At 44.4% G+C, this 17,015-nt stretch overlaps 1 protein-coding gene across 7 annotated transcripts in view; it reads left to right on the plus strand.

The window, feature by feature from the left end:
* FBF1 (Fas binding factor 1) overlaps nt 1-17,015 on the plus strand; it is a 1,089,678-nt gene that overhangs the window by 136,816 nt on the left and 935,847 nt on the right. For all 7 annotated transcript variants that reach the window (XM_069654733.1, XM_069654729.1, XM_069654732.1 and 4 more), the window contains 2 exons: nt 9,070-9,111; nt 9,391-9,481. Coding sequence is in view for 4 of the 7 variants with exons in the window: in XM_069654729.1 (XP_069510830.1) it covers nt 9,070-9,111; nt 9,391-9,481 (133 nt within the window). In the remaining 3 variants the exon portion in view is untranslated. The remainder of the gene's footprint in view (nt 1-9,069; nt 9,112-9,390; nt 9,482-17,015) is intronic.

Below are 17,015 nucleotides of genomic sequence, written 5' to 3' on the forward strand. Positions count from 1 at the left end.
AAAGAGTGAGATCATCCTGAGATTTGTTGTGCAGGGATAAAGAGCGCTCGGATGATGACCATTAATAGCTGTATGACGACTGAACACAGTGGGTATATGTGTGAATTTGGGCCTTAGGCTGAATAACACACTTCTGTTGCGTGGACTCAGAAACCAGCATGCATAATTAGCGTTTGCCTGATGACAACCGAGTGCAAAATAATGAGAAACAGAGTCCTTCCATATCTCAATACTGTGGCGCTGATTCCTTCTCTGTTCCCTAGATCTTGGATGAACCAGAATTGCATCCTTTTTCAGTATATTAGAAAAGGAGCTAAATAGTTTGAGACCAAGCCCAAGGGAATTAAAATATTGATTTAGCCAGTGAATGTTGGTACATATATATCATAGACTAGTAATTCTTTCATAATATGTGTGAGATGTTGTTTTGAATTTGACCATAGTTTGATCCAGAATAATAGTGATTTGAGAGTGATTTGGCTGTTTATATATTCCAAACCCACTTCCGGATGTAGCAAATATATCAAGACATTATTTGCAAATCCAGGATGATATTGTTGTAAGATTTGTTTCTTTGATTCTGATCAATGACACAGGAGAAAACCCCCACTCTTCAGCCCCATACACTCTAATTGCGATTGACCTAAGGTTAAGCCACCCATATCTCTGCCAAAATTAATTATTGCATCGTTTGTTTGAGCATCTTTGGTGGCAGAACAGTTAATGTGATCACACCAATTCAGCACACTATTAAACACTGTCACGAGATATGTGAATTTGAAGACCCACTTTAATTTCCATCCAGATGCTGAAATACGAGCTCAATTAACAGAAGACATGCCCATACACAAGGTTAGATCTTTCAGCATTCAAGGTCCGATCTCTCAAATCCATATATCTGACATAGCCTGTGAAATTTTTCTGCAGAGCCTTTGGGGTGCGGGCCAATAAAACAGCTTTGTCCCCATAGGATAGGACACATGTGTTTTTGCCTGCTATTCTAGGCATGTCCTTTGTTAGTTCATTAAGCTCTAACAAAAGTGCGCTGACCTAAAGATTAAATAATAGCAGAGCCTGCGCAGACACTTTCCTGATTCAGAATGATGGTGCAACTGTCAAATCTCACTGCAGTGGAGAGGTTGTTATGCAAAGAAATATGCAAATTTAAGAGTGGCCAGGGTAAACCAAGGCAGTACAGAGTATGCCATACGTTTTGCCGGTTCATGCTTATTGCACACTATGTGCTGTAGTGAAAGCAAAAAATGTACTACAGTGAACACAAAATACAGTACAGGATTAATTGATTATATCAGTCTTTAGCTGTCAACAACATCTAAGTTGCAGGTCTAGAGCCTTGGCAGCGCATCTTTCAATACAATGACATGTTTGTTTCCCAAAAAATGTGCACTGACTTCCTTGCATCAGGCAGTCAGGGGTTTGAGGGGGCAGGGCACATGCCCTTTTTTCCCTCCCATAAAGATGTTGCCAAAAGGGGGGGCTATAAAGTATTGTATGGACCTGGTTACGACCCTTTGCCTCTCACACGATAATTCTCTGAATAAAGATGTCCCACCTGGTGATTTTTTTATTCTCTGGATCCAAGATTAAGAGCGCCACAGTACAGATTTTGATGAGGTCAAGGAATCTGAGGAAACCTATTGCTATATAAACCTAGTCTTGTGCAGTTACCAGTCAGTTGAGAATACTGTGTTTTGTACTAAACAGAGTACATTTTGAATTAATTTGTTTCCCTGTTGTGTAACCCATGTTGGTACTAGGATGCCCTTTTCGGCACTTGTTTTCTTTTAGTGGAAAGCCAATGCAACATTTGTCGTTGTGATCTAGTAAAGTGTTCGTGCTGTTGACCTGTGGGCTCGCTGTGACACATGATTTCTATTGTGCTAAGGAATTTAGTGATGTAGCTTGGTTTTAACGCTGAGCCAAAAGCAGTGAGTCTCCTTGGGCATTTGTATGTGAACATGCACGTCTCTATATGTAATATTTACACAAATGCCATCCTCGGTTTGAAACTGGTTAAAACCAGTTTTAGTAACTCTTTGTTGAATTGTCCTAGCACGTAAATATCAATTTCTCTAAGTTGCGCATCCCTACAGAATGACATACTTAACCGTTAGCGTTGCTAGGCCCGTCACCAGTTCCAGTTTGTCTAATTCTCCAGTCCATGTGCTGCATGTCTCACTTCATCCACTTATCTCCTGTTAACATTTTATGTTATGTGACGTGGTATTCTTATAGCGCTTTTTATAGCACATACTGTTATTGTTTTGGCCTCAATGCTGCAGGTTGAGTGGCCCTTCGGCAGACTGTAATCTGAACAAACATGAAAATAAAAGAGCATTACATTGTATTAAAATAGTATTGAGAATTGAGGCGACTGTTCAATTGCTAGCAGAGATTATTCGTTTAAAGATATTATAAAAAAGGTAGAGTATTCTTCCAGGTGCTAGAGTGAAATCAAAAGCACACGATTTCAGAGATATGTTAAAAAGCTATTTAATAGCACACACACACACACGTGTGTGTATATACACATATTTAAAAGAATGTCATCAACAATGTGGGGTTAGTAAATAATGGTGATAATATAACCACAGTTGCTTATAGGCCAACAAAATAATGGTGGACACATCACTTCAAACTCAAATCACTCATTGTATCCTAACTGTACTTTGTTATATTTACACCAAGTCAAATTGTTCCTATGTCCTCATGAAGGCCCCTTGTGGTGAACATATGTGGTCGTCTATGGTAGGCATGGTCTACCCAAGTGGCCAGAAACACAATGTGTAGACCTTATGTCTAATGTAGTAATTAGATAGGTTAGGCTTTTTCGATTGATTAGATCATCTTCTCTCTACAAAGTGATATCTTTCTGTACATTCTAAATTAGTGAGCAAACGTGTGTACGTTTCAGACACAAGTACAGGATTGTGCAGATAAAGCACCATTTGTCATAGTTGTTTGAAATAAGGAGACATCTATTTTTAAACAACTTTCTGAAAGTAAAGTTAAGACGCAACACGTGGTTTGAGTTTGAAGTGTTGTCACCATTATTTTGTTGGCCTATAAACTCTCAACTGTGGTTCTATTGTCACCATTATTTACTAACCACACATTGTTGATGAGGTTGTTTTTAAATATGTGGTCTGGCGGCCTTAGCTTCCAGGTTAAGCAATGGTCATCTAAACCATTTTTCTGTGTATAGGTATGTGTGTATTCTTTGTGTGTATTGTTTCTTACTATGGAGTTTAGTACATTAAATTGCTTTTTAACATATCTCTGCTATTGTGTGATTTTGATTTCACTCTAGCACAGGCCATAGTTGTAGTCCACAGACATACGTGAGTAAGGGAGGTGTATCCTGTTTTCTTGGTTTTTGTAGCTTATATTTTGTAGTTTATATTGTTTCTTCCCTCTATGAAACAGGGCCTGTTGATCAAAAAGTGGGAAGTACCCATGGTATTTTCTAACCACTCTAGGAGGGAATCTTGCAGGTTGGAAGCCAACAACGTGAACACCAGTTTGCCCAGATATTAGCACTGCGGTGTTCCCCAGCTAGCCAACAAGCCAAAGTTAAGAGAATGGGCATGCAAGCGAAGTGAATGTGCACCCGAACTGCCTCCTAGGCTAGAGAAATGTTGATCTGCGCAGACCCATTTTTATGAAAAGATTTGGGCAGGGTTGTGTGCCAGCAATATGAATTAGCCATGTTTGCAAGTCTCTGAAAAATTAGAAAAATTGTGATTGATTTCCTCCTTTATGTTATGATGTTTTAACCACTCCTCTCTCCTGGAGTGATAACTTTCTCCTTTCCTCCCAGCTCACGCTCTACCCCACAGGCCAAGCCACCTCCAGCACTGCCACACACCTTCTCGGTTATCCGACCCATGAAGTGTGTCTCAGTTGAGTCTTTCTCCTCCCCCTTTGACTGACTCACACCCTGACGCAGCCTTTTCCAGGCTCCACTCTGCTATTTCTGACACTCTTGATGTTCTTGAAATTGTCATGAGGCTCTATTTGAAGCCCAAAGCCAAGTGTAACTCCTGGTACAACTCAGACCTCGTCACCCTCAAACGCAAGCGCAGGGTGGCTGAGAGGAAATGGTGTGCTTCCGGTACATCCTCTGACAAACTGGCCTGTCGCCTGCTCCAAAGGCAATACTGTCTCTCTGTCCGCACCAAGAAGAGAGCTGACATCCAAGACCGCGGCTCGGCGGCATCTAACAACTCTGCCGAACTCTTTAAAATCTGAAAGGAACTGGCCAAGCCTGCTGCAGTCTCTACCTCCCCCGTCCCCTCCGAGGCCCTCTGCACGGCTCTGGCTTTTCATTTCATCTCTAAACCCCAGGACATCCTGTCCTCTCTCTCTTCCTCTCCCCCTCCTCCCTCTACTCCCTTCTCTTCCTCTGGCTTTCTTCAGCCACCTCTCCTCCGTCCTTCTCTGCCTTTCCCCTGTTCTCCCCAGACAAGGTTTCTAGACAAGTCTGATCTATGAAAGTCTCATCAAAACGGGTTCACCCCTGTTCCTCCAAAACCATCAAGGACCACATTGACACCCTGGCTCCTGCTCTGGCTGACTTTTGCAGCCCACTCCTTCGCCACTGAAGTCTTCCCTTCCCCCCCTGAAGCACTCTCTTGTGTACCCTCTTCTTAAGAAACCCTCTGCCGACCTGTCCTGCCCGGCTTACTATCACCCAATCTCCATCATTCCTTTCCTGGGCAAACTCCCAGCTTAATCTTCACACTGAATCTGTTGGTTTTCTCCATGACCATCAGTCTGGCTTCAGAGCTGCCAGAAGCATGGAAACTGCTCTCCTGAACATCCGTGAAGACCTGCTCTCCAACCTTGATTCCAGCACCCCCTGTGTCCTCATCTTACTTGATCTCTCTTCTGCCTTTGACACGGTCAACCATGCCGTCCTGCTCAACCGTCTCTGTGATAACCTGGTTATCACTGATCAAGCCCTGGCTTGGCTGACCTCTTTCCTCTACGATCGACGCTCCCAGGTCCAATTTGCGTCCTTCCTCTCCTCTATCTCTACCTGTGGTGTTCATCAGTGGTCTAAACTCTCTCCCTGGCTGTTCAACCAATACCTGGCACTTCTTGGCCACTGTGTTGCCGCTCTCTGCCCCAACTTTCAGTGCTATGCGGATGACAGTCAGCTCATTTTCAGGCTCCCTTGAGCCACCTCTTCTCCTTCTCTCATCTCCGACTGTCTGCTATCCAGGAGTGGTGTGCTGCCAATGATCTCTGCCTTAATGGCAGTAAGACTGAGATTCTCCTCATCGGCACACCTGCTCGCTCCTTTCCGGTCTACCTATGACCGGCCTCCCTTGGCCCTCTTCCTGCTCCTACCTGTTAGGCTAAAAACCTCGGGTCCTCTTCGACTCCACACTCTCCTTCTCATCTCACATCTCTGACGTCTCTAAGAAGTCACACTACCAGCTGCACCTCCTCAGATGTATTCTTCCTTTCCCCTCCTTCCCCCAGAAGCTCACTGTCTCAAGAGCTCTGGTTCTCTCTAGGCTAGACTACTGCAACAGCCTCTTTCTAAATCTACCTGCCTCTACTCTCCGCCCTCGGCAATTCATCCAGAACAAGACTGCGAGACTTTTGGCCTCAAGTCCAGGGATCGTAACTCTCCAGGACTGAAATCTCTGCACTGGCTCCCAGTGGCTGCGCGGATCAAGTTCAAAACCCTCTGCATTGTCCACAAGGCCTTCTGGGGCGAAGGGGGCTTCAATACCTTCAAATCTCTCTTCCTAAATATCTTCCTTCTCAAGCTCTTCGCTCATCCGCTTCCAACTCCATCAGGGTCAGTCGCTAACAAGTTGGTGGTAGATCTTTCTTCGGCTGGGGACTCCCTCTGGAACAGCCTCCCTGCCTCTCTGAAAATTGAGGAGAACATCTCCGGTTCCGGAAGCACCTCAAGACCTTCCTCTTTGCCTCTGCTTTCTCTCCTCCTCTCGCATGCTGAACTCCTGGCTGAATTTGAAACTGCACTGGTCACCTGGCTACCCTCTGTTCTCGGTCCCAGATCCCCTCCCTGCCAGTTGCACACCTGCACTGCCCCCCTGGCAACCCTTGCACTCCGGGGCTGGTTCTGTATCCCTACAGCCCCCTACCAGCACTTGACACCTGATGCCTGCACTTACCCTCACACCTGCCACCAGATCCGCCGCACTTCTTATTTATTGTTCCTATTTATTGTTTTTATTTATTTACTGTTTTATCCTATGTACTGCACTTCCCCTACCCCCTGCCCCTCAGACTTCTCCCCTTCACCACCTCCCCCGCAATTGTGCGTTCTCAATGTCACCTCGCCTAGTAAGATCGTTGTCTCTGTCGTCCCTCTGTTCCCCTCCCTTGCCTCGTTGCACCTTGAAACACTTGTGTATAGGCATGTTATAAATGCCATATCATATCGTATCAAATCAATACTGCGTCAAACTGCGGTAGTCTCAAAACACTGCTTGCACAAAATCTTTAATGCAACTGAGCACTGACTTTGCCTCTGCAGTTGTCAGGCCATTAAGCCAGGATGCCATTGTGAACCTGGAAGTGTTGAAACCAAACCCAATGAACCAGGCAGTCAAAACTCCTTCCACTTACTGCTGTAGGCCCTGAATGACCACAAACAGCCAGGCTCTATGTACAGCGAAGCTGGAAGGAAATAGGCAAACTTTTTATTTAAGTGAGGCAAAGCCTCAGACCAGGCTTCCAGGAGGTTCTTGGGGCCTGCAATGAACTTAATGGGGAAGATCATAGTGGTGTGTGAGACATAACTCCTCTGAGTATAAGGCTGGGCTCAGATGGGAGTTATTCTGCATAATCCAGCCTTTGTCTATCCTTCTCGGCCCGGGCTGCAGTTACCATGTCCAGTTAAGAGGTCAGTATGTGCATCGTAGGTCAAAACAGGGGTGTAGCGTCTGTTTAACAGATTACATTTTCAGATCCTACTTTGGGCGTTATGGCACCTTTTTCAGAAACTGAGGGCCACTCCTGTTTAAAAAAAAACAAAAAAAAGATTTTACATGGGTGTTTTGGGGAGTGCTACCTGCCACCTACCTTACGGTGCTTGGATATTAATGCAAAACGACATAATAAAACATCACATAATATAACCTTCCATAGCATGTAACGAACTGGTAAATAAGCTACTCGAATGCAATATGAGGGAATTAAATTAGTGGTGAGGTTGTAAAATAATGCACAGCAGGCTATAAGGACAAAACTCTAGGAGTGCAACCGACCATTGCAAAGCCCATATGCAGATGCTGTCTGGCACCTTCATTAAACACAGGCTTTAAGGCCTTTCTACAAAGCCACATAATTTGCTAATACAACATAACGAAACAGGACTAAACATGGCATGGCACAAAACCATCTCTTATAATGTTCTTATTTAACACATTTTTTAACTAAAGAGCATTTTAATTCATAAGGGAAAACATTTGCAAATACTTCTCTGCCGATTCCCCCCGAGGCACCCAGGGCGAGCATGCACACTTCTGTGTGTTTGGTGGAAGAAGAAAGCATGCAGAGGTTCAAATATGCTCCCATGTCCCCTCCTGCCCTCATTACTCTGCCCACACACTCACACACCCAGCAACATTTGCCTCCAGAAGCTAACCTTTTCATTTCAAGGTGCTATATCCTTTAGGTTGCAAAAATGTAGGTCAATTTACACTGGTATGGTGAGACTGTCTAACTGTCAAATTACCACGAGGCTGGCCTGTACAGTATGCTTAGGAGATGCGCTGAAAGGTATTCAGAGAAACGGGCAAGGGAAGCACATACTGTTGTTTTGCTTACCTGGATATCCCTAAAGGGTCTTGGGCTGTTTCAAAGCATTGACGTAGGCCGAAAGAAAGGATGAATGAGAGAAAATAAATGTGCATCTCAGAGGTGCTAGAGTCTGCACCTCACAAGGCAGCAACCCACCCCCTCAGCCACCTCGACTCTCCGGGAAGGGGAGGCGTGCAATTCTGTACCCTGGGCAAGCCCAGCCAAGTATCCTGTCTCCTCAACCCACCACTAGCAGTATCAGCCCTTCCCCAAATAGAGGTTTAGAGGAAGAACTATGACCTGGTCAGGTTGTTACTCCTCTGTACACCCGTACTACAGTCCCTTGACAGGTCTCTCCAGGAGCCCAGTCGGACTTCTTCACAGTCCACAAACTATTCTTACCTGGTTCTAGCTACTGTGGCTTTGGACTCGCAGGCCAACAGAGTTATGCCTATTTATGGCCACAGCAATTTCACCTGCTTTCTTTACATAGGTAAAATTCCTGACTGCAGGACTCTGCACTGGATTTTATACGGAGGAGTCACCAGAAGGCACATCCCTGGAACACAGTGGTAGTGTACCTCCTGGCATTGAGAAAAGGCTGCCACCAACAAGTGCAGCCCTCACAGACAACTCTTCAGTGTAACTGGCATGTTGAGACCAGGTTGCATGTTCCTTGACTCAGAGGAACTTGGGATCCCTTACGGAGTACATTCGGTTTTTCCATAATTGAGGGTAAAACTTGAAACCGGTTAGTGAAAAGTGAGTGGGAAACAATCCAGAGTGAGAAAGTAGGACGTTCTGCTTCACATATAGGCCCCAGTGAATTCTACTTAAATGGCAAGACTGAATGAGTGGCATACCCAATCTCTTTCTTCACCTTATGTGACAAAACAAAAGTTAATATAAAGACTGTGACCACAGAGTGAGCCTCAGGAAAAGCGATTCCTTGCGGATATAAAGTTCTTATGTGCTTGCATTATTGACATGCTTAATAATTGGATATAAATACAATTGTAAAATCAATCTATTTCTTATCAAACTTAAAGGAAGTTTAAAATAAAAACCGTAAAAAAATAAGGGTGCCCAACTTGGCAGTAAGCACAATCTGTACTACAAGTAAGCCTGAACTGTTTCGAAATATTTTAAGCAAGCATAAAACCACTCCACATATGTCTGAGCACCTGCCCACATTGGTGACAAGCACTGCCTGTGTTGCATGCTGTATTCTAAAGCGTCTGTCTACCTGTTTTGTTACAGGCTCCATCGATGATGTGCTTGGGGGCCTTCTAGAGCAGGATGGTAATGTATTGAAAATCTAAATGCATCATGTTTCTTTTAATCATAATGGTATGATCGTAACAATCTACATGTGTCATATGGTAAATCTGGTTCAAATGTGCTTCTGCTTTCTTTGGATTGTCCTTTGACTACACTATACACATCTGTGAATCTTTCTTTTATTGTGTCAATAATTGTTACCATCAGTGCTTTGTGCTTTAAATCCCTCTTCTCATGTTAGTTTGCTTAAATGCTGGTTGCATGCAGTGTGGACTTTCAGAGCGGCTTCTTCTGTTTCAGATGCTCTCCCCCGCAAATCCACCATAACATCCCCTCTCTCGGGAGTTGCTGCAAACCGGCCCAGGGGCATCGTCTCTACGACAAGTAAGAGGTGAGATTGTTTTCATTCCAGTAAGAGGTTAGTTCACGTTTTGTCAGTATCCCCCTTTCTTTCTTCCCCAGGCAGAGGTTTGAATTATGTGCTGTGAAGTGTTATTTCAGGTTTTCCCCAAAGCTTGTGACACCCTGCAAGTAACACCCTAGCCGGGTCTTATGCATTTGCCATGTCAAAGGAAACTTTGATTGGAATCAAAGAATCTGGAAGGAATGATATTAAGAAACTGTGTCAGGACTTGAGGATGGTGTTTCCTCGTGTTTTGGGCTTTTGAGGTTGAGCAGCTGATGGACTGACTTTGGCAAGGAGGGTAAAATGATCATGCTTGGGAGTCTGAGGGCGAAAGCACAAACTATGTCCCTGTTAAAATGGATTTGCCGAATAGGCCCTGTAGACAGATTCTGAGAGGCCACCCTATTTTAGTGAACAGGGAAAGTAACTAATGTCTAGCCAAACTCCATCAAAGTCGTTTGACTGAGCAGTAAAGCTTAGAATTAGGAGACGCTGAGAGTGGTGAATGGGTCAGTTAAGCACACTTGGAGCGCTCCTAATAACACAAGTTAGGCAGAATGTATAAAATACTATTATTTACACCATAGACCACTCTTACCAATTTAAAAACCACAGGAAAATATTAGACTCATTCACCATAATTATAAAAGCATGCACTTTTGGTGTGCTCTGGCTAGGAGCACCAACACTTTACTTTAAACAGAGTTAAAACAATAGCCTCAACTGTAGTGTAGCGAAGACTGTGAATAAACAACTAGGTATGTAACCAAATTAGAGAACGTGTACATGTGATTATATTGTATGAGAAAACAAAGAATTCATTTTGAACAAACCAAAACATCAACAACAAAAAAAATGTTTGTTGTTTTTGGGGCTGAGGGGTGGTCTCCCTCCCAAAGCCCCTCTTTTGTTTTGTTAATATTTTTCCCCTCACCTCAAAAACTACTATTCCCATTCCCAACCACATATGTATATTGTTTTAAAATTGTTATTTTCTTTAAAATGTTTAGGGTTCGTTCAAAAATCCATTCGTTGTTTTCTATTTGATAATATCACTGCATACTTTAGAGAACTAATATGTTGATGAGAAAAGAGTTAGAGGAACCATACACAGCCTTATAATATAAGGTACTACACCTTAAAACGTCATTCCCCAGCTAGAACAAAGGGGGGCCAAGTGCCCTTTAGAGTCACCAGAACAATTTCATGTGAGTTAAAAGTTCCCCATAAGAGTTAACGGGACAAAGTCAGTAAGCAAAACTGTGTCCATGGGGAAATGGAAGGCAAGTCCCAATTCTACACCACAAGTATGGAGATGGCTACAACCAGCCCCAGGAAATGCCAGAGAAGATCCTCAGGACCCAGCAGTTTCAGGAGGAAAGGCAGCCAAACAGGATTTAATACAAACGAATGGGAAAATGCAGTTGAAGCACACCTGCAGAAATCTTCGACCGCACAGAGCCCTGAGGGTAAGTATCTCAGATAACCCTTGATCCTAGAGGTAAATATTCAGTCATTGGTCCCAAAAAGAAAGTTTCAGGATTGAAAAACAACCCGGTGAGTACAGCTCTTTTTTTTCAGATGTGGTTTAGGGGATCCGGACATACAGGGACTTGAGCCCAGAACCAACAGTGACGCAGAGCGCGATAAAATATAATCAGTCAAATATAATCATTTTTCCTAGGAGGGGGGCCCATTGGCCAAAAGTGAAAACAGTGATGATGATGACTCCTAGAAGACTGGGGTTTAGGCAAAGCAGATCCCGGTGGCTCTAGGGACAAAGAATGGTAGCACTCCAGGAGAAAACAGTCCCACGATGACGACAACAGGAGAGGTGATCCAGGATGCCCCAAAAAAGTAGGAAAGGGGAGGGATTGGGGGTTCGAACACTCTTCTGGATGACAAAAGCTTCCTACACCAAGGCGGATGACTAAGGTGGTGAAATGGTAAGATGGCCGTAAACCGGCCATGTGTTACTCCCGGTATCAAAGGCCAAGACTAATCCACAAAGGTGACCTGGGGAGGATGAGGATAGCCCACAGAGGATGTACACCAACCAAAAAATCCAACTGGACCTTAGTACAGAGACACAAGCCCAGTTAATATGGCCAATCCTGGCCTAAAACATTATCATGAGCTTTTCTGGACCAAATTGTTTGTGTGTTTGTTTGTTTATTTATTTATATCGTGCACCTGACCCGGAGGTAATTGGGCGCTAAAGGATAGCAATGGTTACAGGCATATTATAGACATTTGATAACATAAATACAGTTTGAACATTCAAGGATAGAATTACATATTATACATAGGTAGTAACAGTAGTAAAGGATGGGTGGTACATACTATCTGTGTAGACCACCTGGCAGTCAATGGTATCAAGAGCAGTTAATTATATTTTGTTGAGTATCCATGTGATGACCTGGCTTCTGAATTTGTTGAATGCTTGAATAGTCTGAATATTCTGAGGGAGAGTGTTCCAGAGCTTAGCGGCTAATACCGGCAAGCTAGAGCCTCTGACTCTTTCTAGATTATATCTAGGCACCGCTAGACATGGTATGTTGGATGATCTAGTGATTCTGTTGGAGACCTTCCATGTGAACTTATCTGTGAGATGGGGGGGGGGGCGCTTGGTCGTTAAGCGCTTTGTGCATGAGGCAGATAGTTTTTAGGTCAATTTTGTCATGTATAGAGAGCCACCTGTAGTGCTTTCTAGTTTCTGAAATGTGCTCTCTTTTGGGAATATTTAACGCTGCTCTAAGCGCGTTATTTTGCATGATCTGGAGTTTATTTAAGATGGTTTTGTTAGCTCCTAGGTAAATACTGTTGCAATAATCCAATTTAGATTGTATGAGCGCTCTCGCTAGAGTAAGGCAACTAGTGGGGGATAGTAAAGGTCTACAGGCTCTGATCAACTTGCCAGTGTAGGCTGTGGCCGATGAGGTCATGTTAATCTGCTTAATTAGGTTGGACTGGGCATCGAGGTAGAAACCTAAAGTTTTTACATGTTTGGCGATGGGTATACTGTTTCCATCGATGAGGATATTTGTGTAGTGAGGAATTAATTTGAGAATGTTATTAGATGATCCGACTAGGAGTAGTTCTGTCTTATCATCATTCAGGCAGAGGCCATGTGTGGCCATCCATGCCTGAATGATGATGTAGACTTCGTTAATCCGCACAACGTCTATATCATAGGTTCCTGAGAGGGGTAGGAGTATCTGGGTGTCATCCGCATAATTTGTGTAGGTGACACCCAGACGGTCCAGTTTGTCAAATAGTGGCTTTGTAAAGATGTTGTACAAAGTGGGCGAAACGCAGAATCCTTGGGGAACTCCACAGGTGATGGGGATGGGGTCGGCAGCTGCTGAGGGTTAGAACACGCGCATAGTTCTGTTAGCGAGGAAGGATTGGATCCAGGCAACTGCGGAACTGGAGAAGTGGGCAGCTGAGGATAGGTGGTTACATAGTATGGAGTGATCCACCAGATCAAAAGCCGCAGAGAGGTCGAGTAGAAGTAGGATGGCCATCTTTCCTTTGTCTTTTAATTCATCGATCTGACTTTTGAGGTCGACAAGTGCGGTTTCTGTACCATGCTGGGGTCTGAAGCCAGATTGACGGGTACCGAGTAATTTGTGTGCTTCAAGATAATCTTGTATTTGCAAGGTCTGTAGTTAGTGGGTATAGCCGGGTCAAGGGTCTGTTTTTTTAATAGTGGTAGAACCCAAGACTGTCTGAGGTTGCTAGGGACAGAGTTGTTAGAGAAGGAGGAGTTAACGAGTTTGGTAATGAATGGGGCAAGGTCTCGCTGCATCTTTTATAATCTGAGCTGGGCAACTATCACCCTTACAATTAGATGGTTTGAGAGATGCAATGATTTTGTGGACTTCAGGAATGGTGACTTCTTTGAATGAGAAACCGGAGTTAATATGAGGGGTAGGGGTAGGTGCTGGTGTAATAATTGTTAGTTAGGTTCTTTTGTCAGCTATTTTGGTCTGCAGTCCTTTAATTTTATTGGGAAGGGCGTTTTGAATGCTGGTGCACCAGGCTTTATCCTTGGTGCATGTATCTGGCGGTGGGTTGGGGTTCTCTAATTCTCTTAGAATGCTGAATAATTCTTTAGTACTGGAGCTGGCTTGGGTTATTCTGTCTTTATTGGTTTCTTTTTTAGCCTGGATTATCTTATTTTTGTAGGTGGTAGTGGTAATGGTAAGGTTTGTTTTGTCTTCTAGTGTAGGGGATGATTTCCAGCGTGCTTCCCATTTTCTCTTTTCAGTACGGAGTGTTTTTAGTTCTGGAGTGAACCACGAGTTAAGATGGGCTTTGGGTTTGCTCTTTCGTAGTTTTAGCGGGGCAATAGCATCAATGGCTTTAGTCATGGTCTCATTGTAGATGTTAATTAGAGTGTTAGGATCATTGGTGTCTGGTAGGGTGTTGAGTAGGGGGGCTACCAAAGGAACTAGGGCATCTGCAGTGATGTTACGCATATTCCTAGTGAGGCAAGGGGAACAGTAATGGGCATTTTCTTTTCCAAGTTGTTGATATACAATTCAGAGGCGATGAGGTGGTGGTCTGACCATACTAGTGGAGTTGGATCTTGTGAGGTGATGGTGCAATTGAGAACCGCAACCCAGTCAAGTATCCTTCCTTTTTCGTGGGTGGGTTTGGTGCAAATTTGAGTATGGCCTTGTTCTAGAAGTGCAGAGGGTAGGGAGATGGCATGTGGGTCGCTAGTGTCCTTATAACCGAGGTTGAAATCTCCTAAGATGATATTTTGCGCCGTGGGTTTGGTGTCGCTGCTAGGGCTGTGATATCATCTTCAGAGGATCCAAAGGGTCCTGGAGGCCTATAGATGGTGTGATACTACTGTTGGGTGAAGTTAGGAATTTAACTGAGAGTAGTTCACATGATGCCAACGACGTAGGGGTGGCTGGTTTTATATTAAGAGTGGCTTTAAAGAGAATGGCTATTCCTCCTCCGCGGGCCATGGGTCTGTCTACACGGAGAATGGAATAATTATCTGGGACGGCTAGGGCAATAGAAGGGCCTGCTGCCTCATGCAGCCAGGTTTCTGTCATTACAAGGAAGTCAAGGTTATTATTCACAATAATGTCGGCAATCTCAGTTGCGTGTGCTACCAATCTCCTGACATTCAGTAATGCTCCCATAATGGACTGTATTTGTGGGTCCTTCATTGGTAGACTAGGGATGATGTCCCCTAGGTTGTTCACTGTGGCTGTACACCTTTTCTTAATGTGCCTGTGATTATTATCAGTGCATCCAGGGTGATCTGAGCGTATGAACTTATGGGTATATTCCACTGCTAAGTGCCTGCTGGGCGGTAGTCTGCTGGTTAGTCTCTCGTTACGCTTGGGGATGTCAGGAGGGGAGGCAGTAGAGGCTATGGGCACAGGGGGCAACTTTGCATGTGTGGTGCACATAGTGGAGGTTGGATGTAGTTTGGTTGTGATTGGTGTGGGAAAGGGGGCTAGTGTGGGAAGGAAAGGTGTAGGGCAGGGGATAGGGTGGTGACGAGGGCATCTCAGTCTACCTAACCCTTCGTCAAGCTTAATGTAATGACCTCTGGTACAAGGGGTGGCAGATGGTATAATGCAGAATGGGAACATAGGTAAGGTTAGCAGTGCCTGCATTCTGTTAAGGTAATGGGCAATTTTAGCGTAAGCTTACTAATACTGGGTAATGTGTAAGGCACAAGTATACTGCAAACTAGAATCGGGAGTGCAAGCAGGATAAAGGGCACCTAAATTTAGCAAATCCAGCGGTGGCCAAGGTGCATGTCCCAATGTTGACTAAGAATGCATATCCCCACGGCGACTATAAATGCTTACAGGATAAAGAACATCTACATTTGGCACTCCCAACAGTGATTAAACACGCATGTCCTAGCAGTGACCCAAGATGCATAACCCAATCGTGACTAAAAATGCATACAGGATAAAGAACATCTAGATTTGGCAATCCCAACAGTGCTTAGAAGTGCATGTCCCCACAATGACTGAAGATGCATATCCCGGCAATGACTAAGAAATGCAGGATAAAGGGAATCTAATTTGAGTGTCCCAACTGTGACTAATAGAACATGAATGATAAAGGGCACCTAATTGGCAATTCCAGCAGTGGCTAAAAAGTATATCCCAACTGTGGCTTAAATGCATGCAAGATAAAAGGCATCTAGTAATGTGGAACGGTCAGGCTAATATCCAGAATGGATACAATAGGTGCAGGGAGCAGGCAATTGTGGGCAAGTAAAGGGCCAAACACTAAACACATCAAATCAGCAGTATTAGCAAAATAAGGCATCATGTTAAAATAGCCATGACAGTGATATAAATGCAAGTTTTTTAGCGGCAATGGGCATATGTACGCATGGTCTTCCGTTGTTCATTATGCGAAAGGTATAAGTATAGTACCTGCACGGCTGGCGTTAGTGCATACAGTGTAGCGGGAGTCTTTAGTTCCAGTACAGGTAGGGCTACTGGTGTAAAGGAGTTCAGCACCGTATTCACGCCGAGTGGGAAGCTCGGGCAATGAAGTGAAACAGAAGTAATGATATAAAGTTAGCGCCGAGCATAGATGCTTACTTGTAGCAGGCAGTGTCACGGTGGCTCGTGCAAGCTGCAGATGCAGTGAGGGGCCGCGTGGGTGTGCCGCTATAGATGAAAGGCACGTGGTTAAATTGGTAGGTCGATGAGGAGAAGAGTTCCAGAGTTATAGTACAGTTGCCACTGACTACAATGGGCAGAATTATATTTCTCAAAGGTAAGCTGTGGCTGGGACAGCACAATAGCAGGCAGAGCTTGGACTAGATGCAAAGATAGGAATGGTTTTTCATAACCTGACACGGTAGATGTCGTCTGTCGGGGACATGTGTGAAGCCAGTGGTCGGAGAAGCAGATAGTCTGTGAGGCATAGGTTACTCACAGTTAGTCGAGGCTGGATCAGAGGGTCCTGGCGACGGGCGACGTAAGGGACCGTCACGGACAGGCACAGACCGTGCCTTGTTGATGTTGTGCCTTTGTGTGGATGTGCCGGCTCCCGCCTACCGGCCACAATGATTGGCTATTGTAGGGGGGGCTGGCCAATCCTGAGCAGGCAGATGGTCGGATGTTGCACCTAGATGGGTGTTAAAAATCGGCGGCCATTTTGTAATGGCGATTTCGAGCGCTATTCAAAGGGGTGAATTCTAAAATTGGCCAGGAGCGCTTGGAATCAGCTTCTGCTGGTGATTTCACGATGGTCATACGAGATGAATGCACATATAGATCAAGGAGTGCAAATTAAGATAGACAGATCGCGACGTGCAGATTTCATCGGTCTCACCCTGTTGAATCAGGCGAGTGATGTCGTGTGCATCAGAGAGGGGCTGTGTGATCCGTGTCGGAAATTCTTCCCAGCAGGTAAGTAAACCTGTAGCCATCTCATAAAAATCAAACAGGACTTCGTGTTGGGCTCAGGGTCTCTTCTAAATACCTTTTTTGTTTTTTGTTTTTTTTTTATTGAT

This window comes from Ambystoma mexicanum, chromosome 3q, assembly GCF_040938575.1.
Source record: "Ambystoma mexicanum isolate Mex_15411 chromosome 3q, UKY_AmexF1_1, whole genome shotgun sequence".
Taxonomy (NCBI): Eukaryota; Metazoa; Chordata; class Amphibia; order Caudata; family Ambystomatidae; genus Ambystoma; species Ambystoma mexicanum.